Source organism: Chiloscyllium punctatum, chromosome 13 (assembly GCF_047496795.1).
Source record: "Chiloscyllium punctatum isolate Juve2018m chromosome 13, sChiPun1.3, whole genome shotgun sequence".
Taxonomy (NCBI): domain Eukaryota; kingdom Metazoa; phylum Chordata; class Chondrichthyes; order Orectolobiformes; family Hemiscylliidae; genus Chiloscyllium; species Chiloscyllium punctatum.
In genome coordinates, this window is record NC_092751.1 from 103,523,442 (window position 1) to 103,540,341 (window position 16,900).

General features: G+C 45.1%; 1 protein-coding gene across 1 annotated transcript in view; it reads left to right on the top strand.

Moving 5' to 3' along the window:
- Nucleotides 1-16,900, top strand: part of spock2 (SPARC (osteonectin), cwcv and kazal like domains proteoglycan 2) — an 86,426-nt gene that overhangs the window by 26,835 nt on the left and 42,691 nt on the right. The window contains exon 2 of the mRNA XM_072583529.1: nt 9,742-9,784. Within this exon, the coding sequence (XP_072439630.1) occupies nt 9,742-9,784 (43 nt within the window). The remainder of the gene's footprint in view (nt 1-9,741; nt 9,785-16,900) is intronic.

Sequence of the window (16,900 nt, forward strand, 5' to 3'; positions counted from 1 at the left end):
AAACATACCAACTAAGATTAAAAGTTACACATTACAGACCTTCTTAGTTTGAAGTAGAAAATAAAGTTCAAACGTTACAGTTTTTCTTAAGTGCTTAGCCACGGTGGGACCGCACAGCGAGGAATCACCTCGAGACTGGAAGTCCATGCTGAGGCCAGTTATAGTTGGCAGAAGAATTCCCATGATATAACGAAGAATAGAAGGGTTCTCATCAGTGTCCTGATCAATATTGAAAACTGAAAGAACTGTAGATGCTGGAAATCAGAAACAAAAATAGAAATTGCTGGAAAATCTCACCAGGCCTGACACCATTTGTGGAGAGCAGTCAGAGTTAATGTTTTGGGTCCCCTTCCTCACAACTGATGGCAGTTCAGATAATGTTGGTTTTTACGCTGAAGGGAGTAAGGAGTAAACGATAGGTGGATATAGACCCCGAAGAGAGAGAAGAATAGTTGGACAGACAAAGGCGTGGATAGTGGTCAGCTCTAGACAATAAATAGCTGTTAATAGCAGACCATGTGATAATGAGGCCTGGTGTTTGTCCCTCAATATTTATCCCTCAACCAGGAGTAGTAAAGGCAGATGATTTGATAACAACCGCACTGGTGCTGAGATGGCCACTTGCTGCCCTGTAGGGATTACTGGGATTCTATATAAGCTTGTACAAACTGGCAACCAGAAGCTTTAGCCTAAAAACTGAATTTTAAGGAAGGGTCTTAAAGTGGAGACCAGAAAGATCAGAGAGAGAGTTCCTGATCAACGGGGCCAACATTTAAAATTTTTAATGCTATGCTCCAGATCGTGATAATTTGGGTTTTGCAGCCGGGGGAATTAAAATGTACAATGCACAGAGCATTATTCTGCTTGTGTGAATCTCTTGAGGACACAACTGCTAAAACCTGTTTGTCAAAATCCAACCTGGCCATTTCTGCATTCTAGGAACAGCAGCTTAATCATTATGGTCATGAGGGAGTACTGCATTGCTCGAGGTGCTGTCATGTGGACTTCAATCCCTCTGAATGCCCCCTCTCTCCTTGCTAACTGTTTGGAGAGCTCTTAAAACCCTGCTCTGTTTCGAACATGTCTACTGGTCTGTTTTCTGCCTGCTCAGTTACTCTCCAGTGCTAACATACCCTAAACTGCCTCCCGCCTCTAAACCATTCGGATGTCTGTCCAGCAAATAGAATTTCAGTCTTGGTTTTACTTGGCAGAGAGATCTCTAGCCCTCTTATGCAAAATGCCCATCCTTTCCTGATCTGCAATTGTGTGTGTGTATATGTGTGTTTGTGTGTGTGTGTGTGTGTGTGTGTATGTGTGTTTGTGTGTGTGTATAGGTGGCTCTGTGAATGGATGTATCATTATAACATACATAAAGTTACCTCAAATATACACAAGGCCAAACAGAGAGTTCACTATCTGAAAGTGCAGCTCAAAAGTTTGTAAATGTTTATACCATCTACTCTATGGACCTGAGCAGCAGGAGTCAATATAATGCCCTGTATTGATTGATATTAACCCAGAGTGTAATGGTCTCTGGTCTAGTGTCAAGAACAGTACCAGGCAGTGCTGCACTGTCAGAGGTACTGTGTTTCAGATGGGGCTATTAATCAAGGGCCTGTCTGCTGTCTAAGGTGGATGTAAACCATCCCATGGCATTCCACGTATTTTGAAGAAAAACAAGATAGTTCTCCATGATCACCAACTTCACTAAAGCAGATTATTGTTGTCAGTGATTATAGACACCAAGAGGCAATCCCAAACTAAAAGCGCGAGACCCAGTCCAACCACATGGACAGCTATTGTGTGTGAAAAGGTTTACACAATGTAATGGGCTACAAAACAACAATACATCCCTACCCAACGAGCTCAATGCATTCTACACTTGCTTTGAACAGAAGGTCAGTGAAACCATGTCACCCATCCCACCAGCTTTGGATGAACCTATTCCCACGGTTACCGCCGGTAACATTGGATTAGCCTTCTCAAGGGTGACCCCATGGAAAACAATTGGTCCAGATCAAGTCTCCGGCCTTGCGCTCAGATCCAGCGAAGACCAGCTGGTGGGAGTATTCGCTGACATTTTAGTCTCTCTTTAACATGATCTGAAGTCCTCACCTGCTTCAAGAAGACCACCATCATCCTGGTACCAAAGACAAACCACTCAGCGTGCCTCAATGACTACCACCCAGTGGCTCTGACCTCTATAAATGCTCGGAGAGGTTGGTCATGGCTCACATCAACACCAGCCTCCCCACATTGCCTCAATCCTTTGCAATTCTCCTACCAGCATTACGGGTCCATGGTAGACAACCTCTCCCTGGACCTACACTCATCCTTGGAACATCTGGATAGCAAAGATACCTACGTCAGGCTCCTGCCTAACAACTATAGTTCCGTCTTCAACACCATAATTTCAAACAAACTCATCTCCAGACTCTAGGTCTTGGCTCCCCACTCTATAACTGGATTCTGAACTTCCTGACCCATATATTGAAATCAGTAAGAATGGGTGGCAACACCTCCACAAGAATCCTCAACATCGATGCCCCGCAAGGCTGCATACTCAACCCCCTACAATACTCCCGAAACGCTCACAACTGTGTGGCAAAATTCCACCTCAACTCCATTTACAAATTTGCCGATAGGTTGGATCTCCAACAACGAGACAGAATACAGGAGAGATATTGAGTACTTAGCAGCATGGTGTAAAGACAAGGACCTCTCCAGCAATGCCAGCAAAAAGAAGGAGCTGGTCAGTCTTTAGGAAGCTGAGTGGAGGGCACAGCCCGGTCTGTATCCACGGGGCTGAGGTGGAGATGGTCAAGCGCATCAAGATCGTGGGGGTGACTATTACCAGCAATCTGTCCCGGCACCCCCCCACCTCAATGAGATGGTTAAGAAAGCACAACAACATCTCTACTTCCTCAGGAGGCTAAGGAAATTCAGCATATCCATAAAGACTGTTAGCAATTTTTATGGATGCACCACAGAAAGCATCCTAACTGGATGCATCACAGCTTGGGATGGCAACTACTATTGCCAAGACCACAAGAAACTACAGAGAGTTGTGAACACAGCCCAGTCCATCACACAAACCACTGACTGTCTGTCTAAACTTCCCACTGCCTCGGGAAAGCAACCAACATCAAAGACCCCTCCCACCCTGTTATACACTCTTCGCCCTCTTCCGTTGGGCAGAAAATAATAAAAGATTTGGATACACATATGAACAGATTCAGGAGCTGCTTCTTTCCCGCTGTTATCAGACTTTTGAATGGCCCTCTCAAATGTTCATTCTGATCTCTGTCTCTGCACCTTCCCTGCGGCTGTAACACTATATTCTGCACTCTGTTCTGCTACCCTGATGCACTTTGTATGGAACAATGTGCCTGTACAGCATGCAAAAACAGCACTTTTCACTGTACCTTGGTACATGTGTCAACAATCAATCAATTAATTATTATTGCTGTTTGTGCTATTTTACTGTGTGCAAATTGGGTTCTGTATTTCCTGCATTACAACAGTACCCACACTTTACAAAGTGTCTGTTTGGCTGGAAAGTATATTATGGAGGTCTGAGGTTGCCACATAGAAGCAAGCCTTTTTCCATAATGGCCACAGGTACGAACATTTCTGATTGACTGTATAAAGTAATGCCGTTTGATGGATGTATTTGAGAAATGAAGTATGATGGCATATGGGCTCAAGAATGTGCATTTAGCCAATCTGAAGTGTTTCTTTAGGGTGTTCATTCCGGGTGCTTCTGCTGACTGAAGCAGTGCTATCTGAGCTGATGATGCTATCAGAAGGGTTCGATTGAGTTACTTCATTGTAAGTCGCTACTCCCCATCAATTATTCGCTCTGTGGTGTCTGGCACATTGTCTATAGACAGAAAGGGGATCAATACATTTTTTTTCGAAGAGTTGTCTTAGCCCAGAGGCCCATTAAAGAGAAGCTGCAGTACTCTAACCACTGACAGCTTGAAGCTTCCTGGTATCAACAATCGATAATTTCAGATAAAAATAGAAAATGTCCTAACCGGGGCCTAGAGATGGCATGGGGCAAAATTAGCCTCAATGTACAAAATGTCTTCACCTATAAGCATTAATTTCTAGGATGACTAAGGTTCTGATATCCCTTATTCTTTCATGGGATATGGGCTTCACTGGTAGAGCAGTATTGTTGCCAGGCAGTAATCGCCTTTGAACTAAGTGCTTTGCTCATGCATTTCAAAGGGCAGTTCAGAGCCAACCACATTGCTGTGGGTCTGAAGTCACATATTGGTCAGACCAGGTAAGATCGGCAGATTTCTAGAATTAAGTACACATACAGAAATTGCTGGAGAAACTCAGCAGGTCTGGCAGCACCCGTGGAGAGAAAGCAGAGTCTGGTGACCCTTCCTCCAGAATCGATGGGAAAAGGCAGTATTGATGCTGAGGTAGGAAAGGAATGAGCGGGTGAGGAGAGATGATGGCAGTGGGAAGGTAAAGGGTTGGTTAAAAAAAACATGGTGGGAACCCCAATCAGGTGAAAATGGATTGGCTATACTGAAAGCATCCTGGTTGTGGGAATGGGTCCTGAATATGGGAAAAGATGTTTGTAGTGATTGTAATGAGTTCAGACAGCTGGACCTCATAGAATAGGAGTTCCCTGATTGGGGCTGTTAATCTGGTCTAATCAGGGAGTCCTGGCTGACAGATAAGAAAGGGGGCATGTACCAGCCTGTGTAGAGCTATTTCAGGGGACACCCACTCATCACTATTCACCAGTGTGAGAGGAGCTATTGGTTAACCCAGCTCTGTCTTCCTGTGGGAACCAAAGAGATGCAGGCCCAAATATTCCACGCATCTTTGCTGTCAAAGGAAGTCACCAGCCTGGTGAACAGGGAATTATGCACGCATGTTCTCCAAGTGGATTTCCAGAAGATATCTCATGAAGATTTGTACAAGAGCTTATTAACATTAAAGAACTAATACAGAATTTTTTAAAAAAAGGGGAGTGTCAGAGATGCTGAAACTCTGGTAGCTGACTCTGAATGATGCGATACTGAGGTCAAGGACTGTTCATGTGTAAATAAAGGGTGACTTTGCGACAGATACTGGCCTCTGTTGAGCTTTTTCATGTTCAGATTCTAAAATGATTGAAGTCCATATCGAGTCCTGAAGGCTGCAGAAGTGGAAACTGAGATCCTGTTCTTCCAGCATCACTGGAGCACTGCAGACAGAGATGTTGGCCAGGGAAACACAGTGGTGTGTGGAGGTGTCAGGCAGCTGCAATCTCAGTCATTTCTGTGGACAGAATTAAGGGCAGGACGAGAATATGGAGCAGGAAATGTTGGACTAAGATGAGGAGGAATATCTTCACTCAGAGGGTGAGGAGTCTTTGGAGTTGTGGAAAATCCATCACTCTGCTTGGCACAGAGGTCAATAGATATCAGTGACATCAATGGAATGTATGAATAGTGCAGAAAAGTAATGTTGAATTGCGTGATCAGCCAGAGCTCAAACAGATTCAAAAGACTGAATGGTCTGCTCCTACTTAAATGTCAAACTGATCTCATCAATGCAAGTTAACTTTCAAACGTTAATAAACCCATCTCAAAGTTTCTGCACTTATATCCTTATATCCAGACTAGTCCATGTTATCTCTAATATATGAAGAGATTGCATCTCTGAAATGAATATGTCATAACTGTTGACAACCTTATCTGTAAATGGTTTTCAAACACATTTTTCACAGGAGAAGGAAGCTCCAAATTGTCCCATTCTAAACCATCAAATTGAGTGTGTGTGTGTGTGTGGGGAGTTAGTGACATCATTTCCTTTGGTGGGACAACACATCCATCCTAGGACAAGCCAGAGACATGCACTAGAATTCCAAGAAGCATGGTATTCCAACTGGAACTCCATCAACAACCACATTGACTTGGATCCCAGTTACCACCCCCTGAGAAAAAGAACAGGAAATTACATCACCAGAATAAGTGACGTCCCCACAGGAAATGACATCACTAACTCAAGGAAACCCAAACATATAAATAGAAAGCAGAAAGCACCAGCAATGCTTCATTCAGAGGCTCACTGATGTTACCCAGTATGGTGATGAAACGTCTGAAAATGAACCTTGCAGCTCAGCAAGCAAACCTACATCCAGAACCTCAACCAGAGCCACAAACTCTCTCAAAACTTGCTAACTTCTAAGTGGTAGATATTTGGAACTTACTGGCAAATGACATTTGATGGTGGGTCAACTGTTAATTTAAAAACTGCCATTGATCAATTTTGTTATCTGAAAAAAAAGGATATAGGACAAAGACAGAGTCATAGAGATGTACAGCACAGAAACAGACCCTTCAGTCCAACTCGTCCATGCCGACCAGATATCCCAACCCAACCTAGTCCCACCTGCCAACACTAGTCCCATATCCCTCTAAACCCTTCCTATTCATCTACCCATCCAGATGCCTTTTAAATGCTGTAATTGTACCAGCCTCCACCACTTCCTCTGGCAGCTGATTCCATACACGTACCACCCTCTGTGTGAAAAAGATGTCCCTAAGGTCTCTTTTATGTCTTTTCCCTCTCACCCTAAACCTATGCCCTCTAGTTCTGGACTCCCCAACCCCAGGGAAGAGACTTTGTCTATTCATCCTTCCATGTCCCTCATGACTGTGTAAAGCTCTATAAGGTCACCCCTCAGCCTCTGACACTCCGGGGAAAACAGCCCAAGCCTGTTCAACCTCTCCCTATAGCTCAAATCCTCCAACCCTGGCAACATCCTTGTAAATCTTTTCTGAACCCTTTCAAGTTTCACAACATCTTTCCAATAGGAAGGAGAACCAGAATTGCATGCAATTTTCCAACAGTGGTCTAACCATTGTCCTGTACAGCCGCAATATGACCTCCCAACTCCTGTACTCAATACTCTGACCAATAAAGTAAAACATACCAAACACCTTCTTCACTATCCTATCTACCTGCAACTCCACTTTCAAGGAGCTATGAACCTGCACTCCAAGGTCTTTTTGTTCAGCAACACTCCCTAGGACCTTACCATTAAGTGTATAAGTCCTGCTAAGATTTGCTTTCCCAAAATGCAGCACCTCGCATTTATCTAAATTAAACTCCATCTGCCACTTTTCAGCCCATTGGCCCATCTGATCAAGATCCTGTTGTAATCTGAGGTAACCCTCTTCACTGTCCACTACACATCCAATTTTGGTTTCATCTGCAAACTTACTAACTGTACCTTTTTATGCTCGCATCCAAATCATTTATATAAATGATGAAATGTAGAGGACCCAGCATCGATCCTTATGACACTCCAGTGGTCACAGGCCTCCAGTCTGAAAAACAACCCTCCACCACCACCCTCTGTCTTCTATCTTTGAGCCAGTTCTGTATCCAAATGGCTAGTTCTCCCTGTATTGAACGAGATCTAATCTTGCTAACCAGCCTCCCATGGGGAACCTTGTCGAATGCCTTACAGTAGTCCATATAGATCACATCTACCACTCTGCCCTCATCAATCTTCTTTGTTACTTCTTCAAAAAACTCAATCAATTTTGTGAGACATGATTTCCCACGCACAAAGCCATGTTGACTATCCCTAATCAGTCCTTGCCTTTCCAAATACATGTACATCCTGTCCCTCAGGATTCCCTCCAACAACTTGCCCCATGATCCCAGCGAATGACAGAATAGATCCAAGGGGCCGAATGGCTTCCCCCGCTCCTGTGTTCCTACATGACAGAATACATATACTTAATAATCAGCCTTCCATTTCCTTGGTAATAAACCAAGCTGTTAACTGGATGTTATTTCTTCTTGAGGTGGCACCTCCCTTGTTTCTTGTAAAATAGAGCAATGGCACACCTCTGACATCACCCATTGCACTTAAAAATCAGCTACCTGTAGTCCAGAAATAATACAGTGTGAATATTCACAACGGAAAGCCTAGTCCATCATCCAACTCAAATTCCGCCCATTGACAAGTTCGATGGAGTGAGCCTGTTTAAGCCGATCAGTGCTCTGCTGAAACACAGTGATTATGTGCTAATGTTAACACAAGACAGAATCAGAAACTTAACATTGTGGTGTCAGGCCAACAGTATCGGGTCACTGTACATTTCAGGGGGTCACTGATGCGGTGATGTGGTTTAAATTTTCACGTTAATTTCTCTCATTGCTGGTGTCACCTGGTCTTTGGTCTGTGCTGACCTTTCGGATGATACCTCACCTTTAATTCGCTACTTTGCAGTGTGTGTCCTGAGTGCTACCCTTACATTCCATGACTGCAGCATTAGCCACCATGACCTCAGTCACCTCAGCTGTAAGATCTGAAATTCCCTCTTTACTGCGCTCCCTTGCCTTTTTTTACCTTGGACCCAGCTTTTTTGGTAACTTGTCCTAAAGTCTCCTCAATTTGTTCTCTCTTTAGACCCACTATGGGACATATAAAGGTGCTATATTAATGGAAAATGTCATTGCCTTTGCATGTGACCAGTCATGATATAAAACAGGAAGATCAGTTGGTAATGTCACCCCAGCAAAGGGACGCACACCAGATGGGGTTTGAAGTAACTCTCCCACAATTCTATAATGTCATGATGTCTATAATAATTCCCATCTGTTTTGAACCTCAACATTCGTGTTAAACTGGAAAACATAATCAATCTTATAAAGAAAGGAAAGAGTCACATTCATGAAGGTTTGCAGAACACCCCCAAAGTGTTTGATGCCAATTAATTGATTTTCAAAAGTTTACACACTGGTATGTTATGCCAAAGCTAGACTTTGGATTCATGTTTCACCTGAAGTGGCATCACCAACAATGGAGCACTCTTTCAGTGCTGCACTGAATTATCTGCCTCGAGTATACGGTCAGGTTCTGTACTGGGGCTTGAACTGATCATCTCCCAACCCAGAGGCCCAAGGGCTGTCAACTGAGCCAGTCTATCACATGGTCATCTAGTGTGTTGTACAACCAAGAGCAAAATCTAGCATCTCTGCAGTTAATCGCTTAAGTGTCAAGTTGATTAAAGCTTTGGGTGGTACATATGGCTTCACAGCATCCATTCACTACACACTGAGTTTCAGTGAAGGCAGGGAAAGACTCACACTTTGACTCAATGGCAATGTCCACTTCGTTCTTCTGGCTTTCCTGACAACAAGTAAAATTGTGAAACAGTGTCAAAGAGTGCTAGAGAAACTCAGCAGGTCTGGAAGTATCTGTGGAGAGAGAGACTGAGTTAACATTTTGAGCCTAATCTGACTGTCCTTCATGTGCGTTATGTCTGGGAGGTGAGGAGGAATACAATCTCTCTCTTACTGCCATCCTGCCACTGTTGTGGCTGCATTTTGATTCATCATTCACACGAAGGAAGGATTAAAATTTAATCTCATAATTCGAGTGCCACAGAATGATCAAGAGAGTGACTGGTATCCTGAGAGGATTTTGGAGGGAGAGGGGGATTGAGAGGGACAATCCAAAGAAAATTATTTATATGTTTTGAAATAATCAAAACTAAGGAACGCAACCACTCACAAAACTTAATTAACAGACACCAAATCCCAAGAATAGCTAAAAAGTTCCTAAGATTTGATAAAGCCTTATTTGAATGCAAATCTTTTGTAGTATCTCCATAAAGTAAGTACGCTGCTTTAAAAGGTAGGTGACTGATGATGTATAAATAATTAATTTTCTCTTTTCATTACATTATCCTTCTCCTCATTTTTTAGGATGACTACATCCGAAACTGGGATCAGAAGACTTTTGATGAAGGTGAGCTTTTCCATTTCACTCAGAGTCATAGAGATCTACAGACAACGGCCCTTCGGCTCATCATGTACACACCAGTTAAAAACTACTGTATAAGTATGAACTGTTAAGAGAGGCTGGGAAAGAATGAGCTGTAAGGAAAGGCTGGAAAAACTCGGATTGTTTTCTCTGGAGCGGCGGAAGCTGAGGGGAGACTTGATAGAAGTTTGTAAAATCATGAAATGCGTAGATAGGGTTGACGGTCAGAATATTTTTCCCAGAGTTGAAATGTCTCATACTAGGGGCAAGCATTTAAGGTGAGAGGGGGAAGGCTCAAAGCAGATGTAAGGGGCAAGTCTTTTACACAGCGGGTGGTAGGGTATCTGGAACCCCCTGCCAGGGGCGGTGGTGGAGTCAGATATGATAGGGGTGTTTAAGGGACTTTTAGATAAGCACATGAATATGCAAGGAGTGAAGGGATATGGAGCAAGAGCAGGCAGAAGGGATTCATTTAATTTGACATCATGTTTGGTACAACATCATATACTGTACAGTTCTATAAGTATTCTAAATCCATTTTCCAACACTTGGCGCATAGCCTTGTGTGCCTGGCATCAGAAGTGCACATCTAGATGCTTCTTATGAGGGTATCTGCTTCTCCCACCCTTACGGCTCCAGGTTCCTACCACCCTCTGGGTAAAAAAAAGTTTCCCCACATCTCCTGTAAACCTCCTGCCTATTTCAGCTTAAATCTATGTCCCCAGTCATTGAAGAAAGGAGGCAGAAAATCAAACGGTCACCAGACTGTTTCCTGGGATCCCAGGGCTGTCTTACATGTTGAATTTTTAATTCTCTGGGGTTTAAAACAACGAGAGGCAATCTCATTGAAACATAGAATGTTCTGAAGAAGCACAGGGGTAAATATTGAGAGGTACTGAAAGGATTGAGAGCCAGAGGACACTGTTTTAAAGTGTTTTGCAAAAAGAATCAAATGCAAGATGAGATAAAATTTCTTCTACGCAGGACTGGTTAGCATCTGGAGTGCACTGACTGGAAGTGTGGTGGAGACAAATTCAATTGAGGCATCCCAGAGGGTGACTATTTAAATAAGCAAAAACATGCAGGACTGCAGGGAAGAGCCAGGAGATCGGCACAAAGTTTAAAAAGCTCAGAGAGCCAGTATAGACACAGTGGGTCAAATGACAGTGTTCTGTACCACCATAGTTCTGTGATAGTTTCTGTTGACTGTGGAAATGTAGAACATGAAGACACAATCTCAGGACAAGAAGTCTATGACTTAGGACTGAAATGAGGAGACATGTCTTCACTCAGAGGGTTGTACAGCTTTAGAATTCTCTACCTCAGAGAATCGGAGAACATATTTAAGGCTGGGAGCAACAGAATTTTTGGTTTCCCAGGGAATTGGGAGTGTGAGAATTGGCGGGGAAAGTGGAGTTGAGGCAGAATATCAGGCATGAGGATCAAGGGGCTGAATAGTCTGGCCCTCTTCCTATCTCTTGTATCCTGTGTCCTGTAACATTGAAGAACCTTTTAGTGATTTTTTTTGGGACTAAGAACATGCCAGAATTTCAAGCTCACAGTCAACCCAATTTCCAGTTGTCCAGACTGATATGTTAGTACAAAGCATTTAACTTCTGTGCCTCTTACTCAGTTCCAAGTTGTAACTCTTCCTCTCTCCATCTCTCAGACTGACTCTATCTCATGGACTACCTCTTTCTCTCCCCTCTTGCTTCCACTCCCTCTCACTCCTTTCACAAAACCCTCACATTCTCTTGTTTGATCTTTCTGTCATCATCTTAGTCTTCAGGATTCCAACTGCAGTTTTAATTTTTCTCAACCATACGGTGGCTCAGTGGTTAGCACTGCTGTCTTGCAGCACCAGGGACGTGGGTTCCATTCCCACTTCGGGCGACTGTCTGTGTGGAGTTTGCACATTCTCCCTGTTTCTGTGTGGGTTTCCTCCGGGTGCTCCGGTTTCCTCCCACAGTCCAAATATGTGCAAGTCAGGTCAATTGGCCATGCTAAATTGCCCATAGTGAGAGGCGTGTTGGTCAGAGGAAAGTGTGTCTGGGTGGGTGATTCTTCAGATGGTTGGTGTGGACCTGCTGGACCAAAGGGCCTGTTTCCACGCTGTAGGGAATCTAATCTAATCTAAACCAGGTATGGGGAATGAGTTAGTGTTGAGAACAGGCTTTAATTTAAGGCTGGTTGGCTTTATAGAATTCCTACAGTGTGGAAGGAGGCATTTGGCCCATTAAGTCCATACCAATCCTCTGAAGAGCATCCCACCCAGCCCCACTCCCCCACCCCATAACCCTGGATTTCCCACAGCCAATCCACCTAGCCTGCACTTATTTGTACTGTGGGAGAAAACCGGGAGACAGGGAGAATGTGCAAACTCTACACAGATAGTCACCCGAGGCTGGAATCGAACCCAGGTTCCTGGTGTTGCAAGGCAGCAGTGCTAACCACTGAGCCACCATGGTGCTGGAGGACAACTGGCTGGCTGATCACTCTGGAAAGGCAGAAGGGGGTTGGTGCAGATTAGTCAATATGCTGCCAGCCAGCCTTCAGTCTTGACAAACACTGAGGATATGATAGATCAGCAGGGAGAATCTTTCCAACTGCATTGCCCCTGCAACGCTTTGGCTGTACATCTGGGTGTTTTTCTTTAATCACTCTGTGGGACATGGATGTCACTGACTGGGCCAGCATTTATTGGCCATCCCTAGTTGCTCTGGAGAAGGTGGTAGTGAGCTGCCTTCCTGAAATACCACAGTCCATGAGCTGTAGGTTGATCCACAATGCTCTTAGGGAGGGAATTCCAGGATTTTGACCCAGTGAAGCAACGGCGATATATTTCCAAATCAGGATGGTTTGGAGGGGAACTTACAGCTGTTCCAATATACCTGCTGCCCCTGTCCTTCTCGATGGTAGTTGTTATGGGTTTGGAAAGTACTGTTGGAGGAGCCTTGATGAATTTTTCTTGATCAATTTCTTGTAGATAGTACACAGTGAATGCCTGTGGTGTAGAGAGTGGATGTTTGTGGATGTGGTGCCAAAATAAGCAAGATGCTTTGTCCTGGATGGTGCCAAACATCTTGTGTTGTTGGAGCTGCACTCATCCAACACACTCCCGACTTGTGCCTTGTAGATGGTGGACAGGGCTTGAGGAGTCAGGAAACGATTGGTTCACTGCAATATTCGTAGCTTTTGTAGCCACTGTACTTATATAGCCAGTTCAGTTTCTAGTCAATTTTTATAATAGATTAGATTAGATTCCCTACGGTGTGAAAACAGACCCTTCGGCCCAACAAGTCCACACCAACCCATTTCCCTCTGACTAATGCACCTAACACTGCGGGCAATTTAGCGTGGCCAATTCACCTGGCCTGCACATCTTTGGACTGTGGGAGGAATCCGGAGCACCCAGAGGAAACCTACACAGACACAGGGAGAATATGCAAATTCCATAGTCAATGGTAAGCCCCAGGATGTTGCTAGTGGGAGATTCAGCTATTGAATGTCGGGGACAGTGGTAAGATTCACTGTTGTTGGATATGCTCAATGCCTGGTAATCATTGGGGAGTGAATGTTACTTGGAAAGATACTCATTAGGTGATTTCTGGGCAGATTTCAAAATATCATTGATCTACGTGCAGTCTGATTTCGCTCAGCTATCTCATTTAGGAAAGGGGCTGGCTTATAATTGAGCCATGGCCATGGGCTTGCCAGTCTGATCCATCACCCAACAGTGTGAGCTGTGGAGCTGGGACAAAGTGCACCAGTAACAGATGAACTCATCTTCAAAAAGAACTTATTGAACTGTTTCAGGGTGCTGTAAATCCTTTCATTGCCAACGGATGCCTTTGAAAGAACAGTCACTGCTGCAGTGAGACCCATTGACGCCCACAAACTGCAGTTAGGTAGCTGGCCAGATGGTAATACTACCTCTGAAACTGAGGTCACATTCTGAGGTCCTGGGTTCGAATCCAGCCACAGTGAAATTTGAATTCCATTTTAAAAATCAAGAATTAGGAGTCTCATGATGACCTTAAATCCACTGTTGATTGTTAGAAAACCCATCTGGTTCACTAATGTCCTTTAGGGAAGGAAACTGCCATCCTTACCTGGTCTGGCCTACGTGTGACTCCAGACCCAAAGCAGTGTGGTTCAGTCTTAAATGTCCTCTCTGAAAGGCAATACGTGCTGACAAAGCCAGCCATGCCCTCACCCCATCAATGATTTTTCTCTTAAATTGAGGGATAAATATTGATCCAGGACAGAACCAATGGTCCCAGCCACACACAGCAAAGGAATGAAATGGTCCCTGTGAATGGTAGTGCTAAGTGAAGAGTTGGTCTGGTGTTTTCAGAGAGCAGCTCTCATACTGTGTGACGGTGTCAGGTTAGTGTCAAAAAGTGTGGTGCTGGAAAAGCACAGCTGGTCAGGCAGCATCCGAGGAGCAGGAGAGCTGACGTTTCGAGCATCAGGTCTTCATCCTGATGAATGGAGAGCTTATGCTTGAAATGTCGACTCTCCTGCTGCCTGATCTGCTGCGCTTTTCCAGTGCCACACTTTTCGACTGATCACCAGCATCTGCAGCCTTCACTTTCCCCTGGTGTCAGGTTAGTGCTTGCTCTGGGGAGTGTCACTAACTCTGGGGAGTCCCCACTAAGCCTGGGGGGGGGGGGGGGTTGGGGCTCAGTCGGGACTTGTGGTAGGAATGAAGAGGTGGGGTGTGGGCCCAATTCACAGCTCATCACTTGCCCCCTGCCCCCACACAGCCAGAAACTAACACCCAGCTGCCAGAGTGAAATGAATCAATGCCTCAGCTGGACAGCACAGTGTAGCTTGGTGTGGAGTCGGCTTGTTCTTCTCAGCTATCAGAAATCAATTGTATGTACGCAGAATATATCATCCGAGCTTAACAGCCCGAGGCTGAGTGATACAGGGCTCAATGAGCAGAGTGAAACATCTGAAACATGCATTGATTTTGCTGCGTGAGACATGAACAAGAGGCTCCCCAGTCGAGATGGAAGGGTTTTGAGGAGGAGGGGGGATTTTAATGTTTGGGGTTATTGGAGTATGGTTCCCAAAGTGGGGACCACTGGCAGGGATCTGACAGCACTCTCTCTTAGCCAGACCCTAGCCATTCTAGATAAAGCTCAGCAGGTCTGGCAGCGTCTGTGAAGCGAAATCAGAGTCAATGTTTCAGATCAGATGGGAACTGAGTTCTGAGGAAGGGTCGCCGGACCTGAAGCGATAACTCTGATTTCTCCTCACAGGTGCTGCCAGACCTGCTGAGCTTTTCCAGCAATTTCTGTGTTTGCTCCAACCACCCCCCACCCCCCACCCCATTTTGGGTTTGAGCTAGTTGGGCCTGATGGTCAGGAACTCAGCTATCACGGAATTGCAGAAGTGTTCCAGCGCAGAAGGAGGCCATTTGGCCCATCGCGAGTGCACCGGCTCCCCAAATGAACATTATCACTTTGTGCATTCTCCTGCCTTCCTCCCCTAACCTTGCACACTGGTTCTGTCCAGTCATTCACACAATGGCTTCTTGGCTGCCTCCGTTGAACCTGTTTTCCATCACGTCTTCAGGCAGCGTGTCCTACCTCACTACATGAAAATGCAATTTCTTATGTTCATACAGACGTGCAACTCCTGCGGGCTGCCTTTTGTATTTGACTTGAACTTGACAATAATACTCCTGTCAGCCAACACAAAGGTTGGTGCTGTCATGCTTACATGACCGCGGCAGTCGGAATTAATTGGTTAACTCTGTCAGACAGACCACTGGCGAGTGGCCGGCTGTATTATTCTGTGCAGCTCCTCCCACTCAACTGTGACTATCTGTGAGCCTCACTGAGTGGCATCTCCATTTATCGGACATGTCCTACACGAGCCGTGATGAAACCGGGAAGCCTGCTGCAGGCCCCTTGCTTTCACGGGGTTTGGAAGTTGAGCTGGGGCGTTTTAAAGTCTCGCTACACAAAATAACTCGCTGCAGATGAGCTGGACCGTGTGAGATAGGACACTGTCCGAGGCTCCAACTGCAAAGCTTTGAGAAAGGGTGTGATACGCTCACCTTTCGCCCTGGATGTGTTGTATCGTCAACACCCAGCACCCGTGACCCAGATAGTTGGACTGTTAATTTTTAGCCAGGGGCATTGGCGTAACCCCTGGATACGTGAATTCTTGTAGTGAAATCCAGTCACTGGAAGATATGGATAGTGCGCTACATTGGTACTGGTGTGAATTGTTGACAAAGCAGCTGACCCCACTACCTCCCTCCCATGAAGGGCCAGTTTACCAGCTGTGTACTGAACATCTACAGCCAGAGAAACAGTGACATGAAGCATGGAGACAGCAGGGAGCGATGTTTATCATTTAGCACTTTTCCCGTTTGGATTATACATGGCCAGCTGAATGAACACACACATGCATGACCTGGCACGGAACAGAATGCTTCATCACTTGTTGTAGGACCTGACAGTGAGCGAATTATTTGGCAGGATGTTGCCTGGGCTGGGGCGTTACAGTTTGGAAGAGCGATTAGGCAGACTGAGGTTGTTTTCCTTGGAGCAGAGTAGACTGAGACATGATTGCAATGTAGAAAACAATGAGGGCCATCAGTAGGGTAGACAGGAAGAAAGTTTGGTAGAAGATTTGTAGCTCGGGTGCTCATTGTTGTGGTTCTGTTCGTCGAGCTGGGAATTTGTCTTGCAAACGTTTCGTCTCCTGTCTAGGTAACATCCTCAGTGCTTGGGAGCCTCCTGTGAAGCGCTTCTGTGATGTTTCCTCCGGCATTTATAGTGGCCTGTCTCTGCCGCTTCCGGTTGTCAGTTCGAGCTGTCTGCTGTAGTGGCCGGTATATTGGGTCCAGGTCGATGTGTTTGTTGATAGAGTCTGTGGATGAGTGCCATGCCTCTAGGAATTCCCTGGCTGTTCTCTGTTTGGCTTGCCCGAGAATGGTAGTGTTGTCCCAGTCGAATTCATGTTGCTTGTCGTCTGTGTGTGTGGCTACTAAGGATAGCTGGTCGTGTCGTTTCGTGGCTAGTTGGTGTTCGTGCATACAGACCGTTAGCTGTCTTCCTGTTTGTCCGATGTAGTGTT